General features: G+C 45.8%; 1 protein-coding gene across 4 annotated transcripts in view; it reads left to right on the top strand.

Annotated features, from left to right (window-relative positions):
• Nucleotides 1-12,217, top strand: part of SYNPR (synaptoporin) — a 110,543-nt gene that overhangs the window by 76,969 nt on the left and 21,357 nt on the right. For all 4 annotated transcript variants that reach the window (XM_054216267.1, XM_054216264.1, XM_054216263.1 and 1 more), the window contains one exon: nucleotides 4,233-4,357. In XM_054216267.1, the coding sequence (XP_054072242.1) occupies nucleotides 4,233-4,357 (125 nt within the window). The remainder of the gene's footprint in view (nucleotides 1-4,232; nucleotides 4,358-12,217) is intronic.

The raw sequence follows: 12,217 nt of genomic DNA on the forward strand, positions 1-12,217 counted from the left end.
TCCCATAACAGGAGCAGGGGATGGGGAATATCCCATAACAGGAGCAGAAAGGCCTTGCAAGCTTCAGAGATGTGCTGCCTTGTTAGAGATGTGTCTGAAACCGTGTGGACGAAGGGTGATCTTCCAGCCAGGCTGGACTGGACATGGGAGATGTGCATTGCTCTGGTCTGTGACACAGAGCTCAGATCGTGTCCTTTCCTCCCCCTCCCCTATTTGGGGAGACCTCCCCTATTTGGTCTATAGTCCAAATTGCTTTGGTAAGGCACATCGTTGGTAATTGCTTCGATAGCGCACATCAAACGAGCAGGATGCTTGCTTGGGGTGTTATCCCACATCCACTGTGGATCCAGGCTGGGAACAGGCACATTCCGTTTCCCTTCAAGGGTCCAGGTGGGTGCAAAGGCACCAACCTCCCTGCTGCATCGTCATCGGGCCATCACAGGGCAGCATCCCCTGTTGCAGGAGGGACGGGGTGGGCAGGGGATGGCTGGGCTTTGCTCTGCACGGCCACGGCAGCCAAGATTTGTTGCCTGAGGGGCACCGTGTTTCTCCCGGCTGCTGTTCCTCCGGGGAAGGAGGCAGCCGCCATGCGATAACCAGAGGTAACTGTGTGCTGGGAAGATTTATCTCCTATGAAGGGGAAAAGCGATATGCATGCACACTGCAGATGGGACTAGCGCTGAGTGTGGATTTATAGGCGAAGAGTAAATAGGAACATAGGGAAACGCTTTCCCTTTCTCCATAAACTTTTCAATTTCAGAGAGGCCAGATTCAATAAAATTATCTCGCAGATGGAGCTTTTATTGAATCTGGCCCGTAAAGCTCCCATTATGGGGTTTACAACTGCCATTTACACAAATCCTGCTATAATAAAATACAGTGGTGTTTACAGCATTCCTGCAACTGCCACAGAATTACAGTGTGCACAAAAGCTGACGAGTAAATCTTGGCTTAATACACCAGGCGCTCCGCTGACAACATAAAGCAGCAAAACTTGGGGAAAGAACGCAGAGGTGGGAGAACGTTGCTTGGGCGAGAGGAGAATTACGCCTGCTGCTCGGCCAGGGTACCCCAGGGAAATACCATTGCTTTACAGCCCTCGCTCTGCCCTCCTGCAATGCGAAATGTAAATATGCTTCCAAAAGGTGCTGCGTGGCCCCGGCACACAGCTGTGGCGTTACTGGCAGCTGGGCCATCCCAGCCGTTAGCAGCATCTGATGCAGCCGCGGCAGAGAGCCAAGCTGGGGTTGGCTGAGGCCCTGCTGAAGTTGGGTATAAAAATCTCCAGCTGGGTCCTCTTCCCTTCCCCACCTGCCCTGTGGGTGCTGCCTGGGTGCTCGGAGCAGAGTCTGTGCCGAGTGAGGGTGGGTGCTGGTGGGTTGTGGCTGGAGAGGACGGCGGCTGAAGGGTTTGCTGAAGCCTTCAGAGTGAAAGCGTCTGAGAAGCCTCTGGTTAAGAGCTAAATGTGGCGGGGGGGAAAAAGGTGAGTAAAGGCTAGAAATAAGCTGGCTGAGGCTTCAGGTGCCTGAGTCTGCTGTCAAAGATGCTCTCGACAGGGGAGAGGAAAAACTAGGATCTCTGTGTCCAGTTCTGGGCTCCCTGGCTCAAGAGGGACAGGGAAGCCCTGGAGAGCGCACAGCAAAGGGCTTACCAAGATGATGAGGGGACTGGAACACCTCTCTTATGAAGAAAGGCTGAGGGATTTGGGTCTCTTCAGTCTGGAAAAAAGATGACTGAGGGGGGATCTTATCAACACTTATAAATACTTAACGGGTGGGTGTCAGGAGGATGGGGCCAGGCTCTTGTCAGTGGTGCCCAGCGACAGGACAAGAGGTAACAGGCACGAACTTGAGCATAGGAAGTTCCACCTAAACATGAGGAGGAACTTCTTTACCCTGAGGGTGGCAGAGCCCTGGCACAGGCTGCCCAGAGAGGTGGTGGAGTCTCCAACTCTGGAGACATTCCAAACCCACCTGGACGCGTTCCTGTGCCACCTGCTCTGGGTGACCCTGCTCTGGCAGGGCGTTGGACTAGATGATCTCCAGAGGCCCCTTCCAACCCCTGCCATCCTGTGATTCTGTGGAGGAGATCCTTTTGGAGAAGGAATAGCCTGAGCTGTGTTTTAGGGCATGACTCCATTGCCTTGGTGAATAAACGTGGTGGCAGACATTTATGGTGGTTTCCAGTACTTGATTAAAGGAGATGCATTTCACCTGCGTGTCTTTCCTCTGCTTGTCCCCATGCTGAGGGCTGTAGCTGAGAGGTGATGGCTCTTCCTTGATGGCACGTCTCGCACCACAGCCCTTCAGTTCCTTCTTTATATATCACTGCATTAATCTTTGTGCCTCCTTATGTATCTGCAAAACACTTGCATTTGCAACTCCATTAATTAGGCCAGAAAGCAGGTCAGCACTAATGTCTCCTGTTCTCTGTAATTTGTTGTTGTCTGACATTGCCTCACAAATTAAACTGAGATGATTAATACTAATTTTCAGTGCTGTGCTACATGTAAGGGCAGAAGCTTCTTGTATTTACAGAGGAAGTGTCTCATTTAGGATGAAGGGGCACTGTTCAAATTGTAGTAGGAACATTTATTTCATGGCACATATTTAATAAGTCGATTCACAGTCAAGTTCAACTTTCCTTTTTTTCTGTGAGCTCAGCATGCAGAATTGATTCAAAGTTTTTTATCAACATTAGGCGCCTAAATACCTTTGTAGAACCTATCCCCAATGGTATGCCCTGGTGGCGTTGGAATAGAGTAGCAGGGTGGGACCTCGCGTTGTTCTCTGTGCTCCACCGTGCTCGGCACATCGCCTCGCAGCCTGGGAGCATCTCCCAGCCCCAGTGCTCGGGAGTCGCCCTTGTCCTCTGGGGGTGTCTGGGGAAAAGATGCAGAGGCAAAGCTGAAGTCCGAGGAGGCTGCTGAAACGGCCGGCCTCGCTCATGCTCTGAATTGGGAGAAATCAGATTAACGGTGTATTTCGCAGAGCCTTGTGCAGCGAGGATAGGTCTATTTTTTCTATTTATATGTTTCCATATTCCTTTTAGTGAATCATTCAGGCCTTTATTTTGCCATTACATTTGCCTTCTGTGTAATTTTTCAATGTCCAAGTACACATTTTCTTTTCCAGATGCGTGCGCTGTTTGTTTCCTCCGTGTTGCTGGCTTTTAGCTTATTTAATTGTATGTGACTGGGATCAGGGGTTTGCGTCTCGTTTCCCGTATCTGCCCTGCTGTAGATCTCCGAGTAGCTCTGTTAAAGCTGATGGAGTTACTTCAGCTCCAGCGTGGTACAATCAACGAAATGTAGCCTGTCCTTTAATTTACGTTACAACTGCAGAAGTAAGCTGTCCCCACTTATGCTCAGGGTCTTCCCAGGAAGTCTACGTCAATGATGTTTTAAGACACCCACTCCCGTGTCCAATTCCTCTGTCTGAACCCCTGATATAAATATAAATACTGATGTGTCTCTGGCCTGCACGCTCCTTCCTGCACCTTTTTCTCCTGGAAGATTAAGGTGCAATATGGGTTCCCATCAGAACCGCCCAAGCTCTTTGTTCCTGCCTGGTTTGTCTGAGCTTATCCTAAGTCTTGATTTATTTTTTTTTTCCTGTTTTGCTGAGTGCGAGTTTACTGCACCTCTATATCCCTCTTAGGTTATGGTATTAATTTAGAAAAAAGTAATCAAAAAATTATTGTGGTTTTTTTTCCAAGTCATACATGAAATGGAAGAGGGGCAGCACAATTTTGTGTTTTGCCAGGTAATGGGATGGCGGCCATGTGAACTATTTTGGTCTACTATTGCTGCTCCCGGTTGCTCCTTTTAAATACTTCTATCAGTGTTTTATTTGGGTTAAGCCTGACTCATTATGCTCAGTCAATATTCATCCTTCTCTTCTAGTCCGAGCTTGCCTGTCGGTGGGATGATTTGAATAGATGCCTGGGTTCTGAATCCCAAAAGGGGGTTCAAGACAGGAGGGGGAGGGCTGAGATGCCTGGCACAGACGAATGGTGATGTTTCTGTCCCTGCGTGGCAACCGAGCTTCAAGTTTTGTGGTTCTTTATATCGGCTTTTGGGAAGGGTGTAATGTCTGGCAATGCTTTGAGTGCAGGGAGTGATGGATAACCTGACCCGAGGGGGCCAGCGCTGCAGCGGGAGCCGCTGCGTGGATCTGCTTGTGGTGGTTGCTGAAACGAAACGAAATAAAAATGTTGTTTGTTTTTGACAGCTTTTTGCAATCTTTGCATTTGCAACATGCGGTGGGTACTCTGGAGGACTGCGCCTCAGTGTGGACTGTGCAAACAAGTCAGAGAGTGACCTCAGCATTGACATAGCCTTTGCCTACCCCTTCAGGTAACCCGGGCTGGGCCGTGGCGGCGCGTCTGCAGGGAGGCAGGCGTTGGGGGCTGATGTGAAGCCCACTTTCGGTGGGGTTTTCCATCATTCGTAGCAACTTTTGATTAAGCACCGATCTGGGGCTGCTCAGTTCTCCTCACCGTGTTGTTTAGGCTCTGGGTGTGCAGAAATTGGCTGGACCCTGGTGTTGGTGGGACCGTGGGAACCACTGGGGAATGGGAACTCAGTGAAGGAGGAAAGAGCAATTACAAGTACCCAGAGTCCTGTAAAGGCCAGGACAGCTCAGGGGGCCACAGGGGGTGGAAAAGGCTAGGCAAGGAAAAAGAACAAAACCACATTGGCCCAAGTTAAAAAAAAAAAAAAAAAAAATGGGGATAAAGTACCCGTTGACTATGATGTAGCCATTAACTAAGCTGGAAACGAGGGAGGATTCCCAGCCATTGGAGTAGCAAGGACCTGGAAGAGCCACTCCATGGGGAAGGGGGAACAAAAGACAAAAGAAGTTTGAACTATAATTTTTAAATGCTTTTGAAAATTCTACTAATTGCCTGTATGCATCTCTCGGTGCCTGAATACTTTAAACCTTGGAACCTAGTGATTTAGGAAAACAGATTTTGTTGTTTAAGTCCAAAAGCTGTACTGAGGCTAAAAAAAAAAAAAGTATATATATAAAAATACTCATGCCATTTAGGATCCTGCTTCAAATGAACATCCAGAGTCTTCTGTTTTTTAAAAATGTCAAGTCCGCTCTAGAAACCTTTCACTTCCATATGAGTAATTTCATAAAGGAATTGAGATGATTAAGAAAAGAATGCATAATCCAATCTCAAGCCCAGTACACTATGACTCTAGAATTATTTTGCCTCCTTGGGAAATCGCATGCTGTTTTGCTTATGATTGCTATGCACAGACCAGAGGTAATAGCATCTACTTCCTTAACATGTTCTAAAATATAGCATCTTCCAAACAGTGGAAATTGAATTTGATTCCTTGAACTGTTGTTCTTCCTTGACACACATTTATTTCTCCAAAGAGGCACATTTCCTGGTATTACAAATGTTTATTTTTTTTGTCTTGAACTTGTCTGCGTTTTCTTTCATTTCTGCTTAGTATGTGTGAGATTGATCCTGAAAATTGAGTTATGTGAATTTGTAATGTGATTCACTTCCAAATAGGTCATTTCGCCAGCATTCATTACAGAATACACCCTACAGTAAAGTGCTTTTAATTTGCATGATTATAAAATAGTACTTTATGTAAAAAGTTAATAAAATGGAGAGATGTCGCCAGCAAGTGTCTCCTGGTGTTTTACCAGGCAAGTCCACCATTGCTTTTAGAAAGGCGTGGCTGGATCTGCGATTTCCCACAGTCTTGCTTGTTAGAAAACGGGGAATATAGTGGCATTCCAGCATGTTGGAAAGATGATCCAAAACAGGGTTTATTTGCAGAGGGATCCAGCTGGGGCTGTAGCTGGCCCTTGACCTGCCTGTGTGGCTCCCAGCTGTGGCTGGGGGTGCTTAGGGCAGTGGGACACAGGAGGAGGAGCCTGCACCTGAAGGTTGGGTGGATGGCATCTACAGCAGGGTGGTTGGCCACAGGGTGGAAATACGCCTGTAATCTGCAGGTGGGAAGGGAGATGACACTAAGCCAGCTGGTGTTTTGGGAGAAGCATGAAAATACTCAGTTCTTGTGCAATTTGGAACTTTGCATGCAAAGCTGACACGTGTACAGAGACTGCCCAAAGATGCGCAGACTGTGTGGGGTAGCAAATGTGTGCGTGGAAAATCTGGCCTGGTGCTACCCGTGGAACTTGGTGACATTTTACTCTTTAGTCTAAATATTCCTGTGAATTCCTCATGAGTTTGCTCTTTCTGCTTTTCTCCAGTGCTCTTTCCACAGAATGGAGTGGGGATGCTCTAAAACCAGAAGTGAGCTTACTTGGAAAAGGTAGTATCTGATACTTGAGCAGCTGATACCCTTGGAAAAAGCAGAAAGATACCCTCGGAAAAAGTTCAGGCTCCCTCATCAAGACTGTGGTCCTGAAGCTTGTCTGCCTGCGTGGCCATGTAGGTTTTTTGTAGGTAGGATGAGTTTCCCACCAGTTGTCTTGCATCCGAGTCTGAATAAGTCCATGCTCACATGGCATTTTCCTTTCAAATGACTTCAGCTTTCTGATTGCTGAGGGAGGTGTAGGTGGAAGGAGAGATGCTGCTGAGCATCCGACACCGCAGCGCTGCTGTGGCTGTCAGCAATGACACTGAAGTGGTCGAATACCTGAGTGCTGCTTTTTGAGCTGTGCCTTCCAGCATGACTTGAAATGTAGAAAGCCATTTCTGTGAGCCTGAGGTTTTGTTTTCCTCTCCCAGAAGCTGAACTGCTAGACCTTGGCTAGTTGATGAGTAAGTGTCAAGAGCTTTAAGCAAGTAAACAAAATTGTAAAGCTCAACAGGACAGCTTGGCAAAGGGAGAGGAGTTGGATGCTTTGGAAATGAGGTTGAAGGAGCCTGAAGGCTTTCCCGTTAAAGCAAGATCAAAATGGTGTGGGAGTTTTCCAGACTGAAATGGGGGGCATATCACTTGTGACCATGTGCTTCTGGGGCCCATCAGGTTAAATAAAGAAAGGGGGGATGCAGGAGAGGAAAAAACAGTGTTGTGGGGTATGGGGATACGTGATCAAAACATATGGATTGCCAAGCTGATTTCAAACCAGTGAGTGATACCGCTCCAGGCCAGTCCTGGCTGTATTGAAGAAGGCGCATTGCACTCCACAGCAGGCAGCTCCAGATGCTCCTGCAAACCAAGGAGCATCTCCTCACCCTGAGATTTTTCTCAGCCCCGGCCTACAAGTTGCAAAAGTCTCCAGCAAACAATGGATTCAAGAGAAGTCATTAGTTCCAGCAGACAGGGAGTTTTGAAGGGTACAGTTAAAGATCAAGAAGAAATTAATGTTCTCTCATTTCTTCTGCCTGCTTCTACTTTTAAAGGATTTCTTTACCTCTTTGTGCTTTAAAGCACAAATCAGCCTTTCTTCTGGATACCTGTATGTGTATTTCAAAAAATTTTACAAGTTTGAATACGGAAAAAACTTCTCTGGTCCCACACTAGCAGGATTTCTCAGCATTAGGGTCTGTGCTTGCTACAGCATCTATTTCAAATTTGGCACATGTTGAGGTGTTCATCAGCTTGACCCTCACCCCAGTAATGATTCTTTGAGTGGGGGGAAAAAAATAATCAACATCTTGAAATTATTTGTTAGTCTTGCAGTCCATCACCCTTTCAGATCAGGTTTGTCACTCATCCAAGTGCCCTGAGGCAATATTTTTTTCTGTCGTAAGGGTCCTGGTGAAGGTCCTATTTGTTTTTAATATTTTTTGCTAATCCCAGCAACATTTTGCCGCTGGTCATGTACTTTGCTATTCATTGGTTTTATTTTGATACGAAGTGGTTGAATAGTACACCTGCCATGCACGTATTTGTTGCTGGTATTCATCATATTGAGGTACTTTTTAACCAGTCCTCCTAAAGGCAAATTATTTTGGTTGCTGGCTGAGTTGTCAGGCTTGACTTACCAAGATGACCGCAGATTTTTGCTACGTAATTGTTCATGTCACAAACTTAATGTTTTTCTTGGAAGTGGCAGAGTTGTACTGAGATGTTTGGGCTTCAGCAACTGATTTAAACTGAGCTGTGTGTGGCAGAAACACTCTCATGATGCTGCACTGCACAGACACGCTGCCAGCCAGAGGTGTTATCTGCGATACCATCGCCTGCTGCTCTGGGGTTATCTCACTGCTGCCGGTCCCTGTCCGGACAAGGCAGGAATCCTTGCTTGGAACCGGGCTGTAGGATGATGCTGAGCACCAGGAGCGGAGCCGTTGGGCTGCAGAGCAATGGGAAGGGAGGAACATTCCATACAATCCCATAAATGTGCTGTCCGTTAAGTCCTGAGACAGATCCTGAACTAAAATCTCTTTGCCTTGAGCTTTTGGAGGTGTTTTTAGCCCAGCCGACGTAACACAGGATATCCCCAAGTTAAATGCTGCGTGGGAATTCATTTGGAGTATATCTTGCCTTTCCTTGTGGCTTTTATCCTGCAAGCTACTTGGAAAATATCGGCCCAGAGGATCACACGATTAAATTTTAAACACAGTCTCACTTAAGCAGTGGTTAGGGTAAGTATGTGCGTAGGCATTCAGAGAATTGAGCCATAGTTACTGGTGGGACAGAACGGGATTACCCGGTGGTGCTAACGTGAGAGCCTGATGAAGGAATATGTCTGTGCATGTCTTTGTATCGCAGCAGTGAGCAAACCAAATTTCGTTTTCCATTTTGTTGTAAAGCACCTATTAGTATCTTTCCAGTGTGCCAGTAAAACTGTCTCTTGAAGTAATCCTTGCTTCTGAAGGAAAAGGAAATTGTATTTTATGGGAGCTTTTCATTCACTCGCTAAGCATCTCATTTGAATAAAGACATTCCCATTGAGCACCCTTTAAAGTGTACACCTCCTCTGCATGTGATGGGTCGGCCAGTCTTTCCTTTGAAATAGGACAGCCAGATCTAAATTGCCTACTTAAAAGCTACAGATGATCATTAAGGAGAAAGTAGCTAACTCTTTGTGCTTTGCAACTATCTTTCTTCGGAAAAAGCCTCGGTTAATATTAGCACATTTCTGTGCCAGAGTGTGCTAGCCGCCTTTTTTTTTTTGTTATTATTATCCATTTGTAGTAAATCTTGCTTCAGAATTCAGTGGAAAACATTTTGGCCAAAAGATTATAAATGTCTATTATGGCTGGGAGGCTGGGAGCTGCTGATAAATAGCGAGTCTTTAAACTAAGTAGTTGCCTGCAATGCTGACTTTCAGACAGCTATGGCAGGCTCTTCTCCCAGCTCTTTTGGCCTGCCGTACCAGTTGAGGGTGTAGATGGGTATTGGGGATGAATAGTTAGATAGTTGAGGGTGCCAGGTGGGGAGGAGTGAAGTCATCTAGTCAGTTGAACTCCCTAAGGTTCATGTTTTATTTCACACGTGTTCATGATACAGAAATGCCCCTTCTGCAAAGGCAAATTGTGGCCTCCTAACACTTCTGCGGGTGGTCAGGAGCAGAAGCAAGCCAGCAGAAGTTGCTGTAGCTTCAGGTGTGCTCTGTGCCAAAACGTAGATGCCCCAGTTCCCAGGCGGATTTGGCAGAGCTCCCGGGAAAGTGAGAGGGGCTGGTTAAACTCGGCATGACCCATTCCAGCTTAATGAAGGAAGACATCTCTGTCCTGGAACTCCTTAGATCAAAACTTGGTGCCTTTTGCAAAGCTGTGCTTTTGCACAAACAAGAGCTGCAGGGATGGTCGGGTGAAGTTCAGCAGCCAAGAGCACAAGCTGCATGGTCCAACCCTGATCTCAGCAGTGCTTTTTATACCTAATTTTGGCCTTTTGTTGAATAGATTTACCTAACAAAGACTTCTAGGCTTTAACTACTGTTAGTGAAAACTAGAAATGATGCGAGTGAGCAGCCTAATGTTGCATCCTGCTGAGCAAAATTCAGGAAATAAATCTTTCAAGATACACATGTCTCTAATTGTGACACCTTCACAAAAGTCTCCTCATATTTAATGTGACCTAATGATGCAAAGCAGACCGAAGCATTAAGGTGCGTTCTTAACTAGGAAATGTAGATGTTATTTTTTTCTTAGTTGATTCATAGGTTCTGGCAATTTATGGGGCTGTCCACAAGATTGCAGATTTTCAAAATCTTTTTTTTTTTCCAAATGGAAACCCAGTAAAAAGATTTTATTCCACTGTGACATGAATGCAAGAACTTTCTGAGCTATTTAAAGCCCCAGTACATGGCTTTCCTGGTGGTGAAGGCATCAGAGACCTCGGTCAAGCCTCTGTACTGAGGCAAGTCGTAAGCAACCTGAACGTGGAGCTGGCATAGCCAAGCTGAGCACTCTAATCAATGAGCTATTGGCTTAGTTAGAGCTGTTTGCTCTTACATTGTCTCCTGGGCCAGGGAAAAGGTGATCCAGGTCTGCAGAACAAATATATTTCTTCTCAGCTTTGAATGAACAGAGTTTTTAATAGGAAAGAATATTGCACATTTTTGTAACCAGCTGTAGTTATTATTAGAGAGCAAATGCTGTTACTCAGAGCCCTGGTACAATATTTGTTTAATTGTGCATGGCTACAGACTACTGAAGTAATTAAAATCTGCAAATCAGTGTTCTCCAGTGTCCGTAGGTCTTCAAGGACCACACTGGCTCTGGGAATACTGTCTTTGGTTTTTCTCTCTGCTCCTGCATGTCTTGTGGGATGGGGTTTTTTTGTTTTTTTTCAGACTAAGAGGACAGTAGAATGGGAGAAAATGTCTGTGCTTCTGTAGTTGGACAGCCGTGGTCTGTAGTAGTGTCTGTCCATGAGCACAATCCCTGTTGCCAGGGAGTCTTAAATCATTGCTGGCCTGATTAAAACAGATAAAAATAAGGATGATTTTGTGGCTTTTCTAGTTTCAAGTGCCCCTTCCTGACCCCAATTACAGTCTTCAAAACCCACTTGGTAGAAATCTTCAAGATTGGCAACTTGGCCAAAGCATGGTTATTACTGCCAGTTTGCACTTTTGTTTGAACTGTGGATGAATGCAAGAACCCTCTTCCCAGCAGAGAGGGGCTGGGAGATGCTCCCAGTCACTTAACACTTTGTTCCTGCGTAAGATCTGTAGAAAACCACCAGAAATCTGATACAACCACATCGTCACCTTCTCTTTGAGGCTGACCCTGTGTGTGTGGTCCTTAGCGCATCTGATGCACTGTGTCATGGGAAGGAAGAGATCATCCACTGCCCCCACAATTTGCCAGCTGATCTCAATGGCTCAGCTTCTGCGCCAAACAATTTTGTGCTCAGCCAAGAAGCCACAGCCCAAGGGTTGGCTACATAAGTGGCAAAGTCTTTGCTCATTTGTGCCGCTGGTGTGTTGGGCTGTGTGCAGTGTGTTGCTTGAGTAGGTCAGAGAAGGAGGTCTGGTTGCCAGTATTTCTAAAACAGTGAAGTCCCCAGTCCATTGCACAAGCAGGGAGAGGCTGATTGCTCCAGCCAGTAGACTTCTCATGGGGTGGCAGCTCTGCAGAAGACATGACTTTTCCAGATGTTGAGGTCTCCTCTGTTGGCAGTACCCTCAGTGCTCTCCAGCTTCTCTTAGTAGACTTCAATCCCTTGAAACATCAAGAAAACACATCCTTGAATGCGGAACTGGGGCCATAGAGGCGACTTGTCTTGCTTTGCAGCTCTTCAGGCTGGTCAGCTGTTGTCTTCTGTTACGAATGTCCATGCACAAACATTGTGTGAACACAGAGCTTGTGAACTTTCCAGCTGGCTGGAAAGTAAATGGGGAAGGAAAGAGGTGGCAGCTTTCTGGAGATGGTCTCTGCTGCAGAGAAGGGAGAACGCTGTTTCTTAAATCTTTGTTATATTGTAGAAGCTTTTCTTTTGGCACTCAAAGCAATTGAATTCTTGATGAATTTAGATTGTATTGATCCAGACTGGCTTATTTTGCTTCATAGAGGCTGTATTTTATGCTTAACACTGTTTTGGTGACAGAAAAATTCTTCATTAATACTTTAGCCAGAATTTGTTCTTAAAGTGGAAGTCAGTTTTGGATTTGTTAATGTATGCAGCCTTTTCCCAATTTGAATTTTTAATATATATTCATGAATAGTCTCTGTGGTATTGTGCAATGATGGTGTTTTATCTGTGCCTGCCACAAAGGCTTTTTCTAAAAGTCGGGCTTTTCACAACTTCCCTTGCAAATTTCTTTTTGTGCATTTTCATGCTGCCAGTACAGAAGCAACCAAAGCAGAAACCCTTTGGCTT

The sequence above is a fragment of the Rissa tridactyla genome, chromosome 10 (assembly GCF_028500815.1).
Source record: "Rissa tridactyla isolate bRisTri1 chromosome 10, bRisTri1.patW.cur.20221130, whole genome shotgun sequence".
NCBI lineage: Eukaryota > Metazoa > Chordata > Aves > Charadriiformes > Laridae > Rissa > Rissa tridactyla.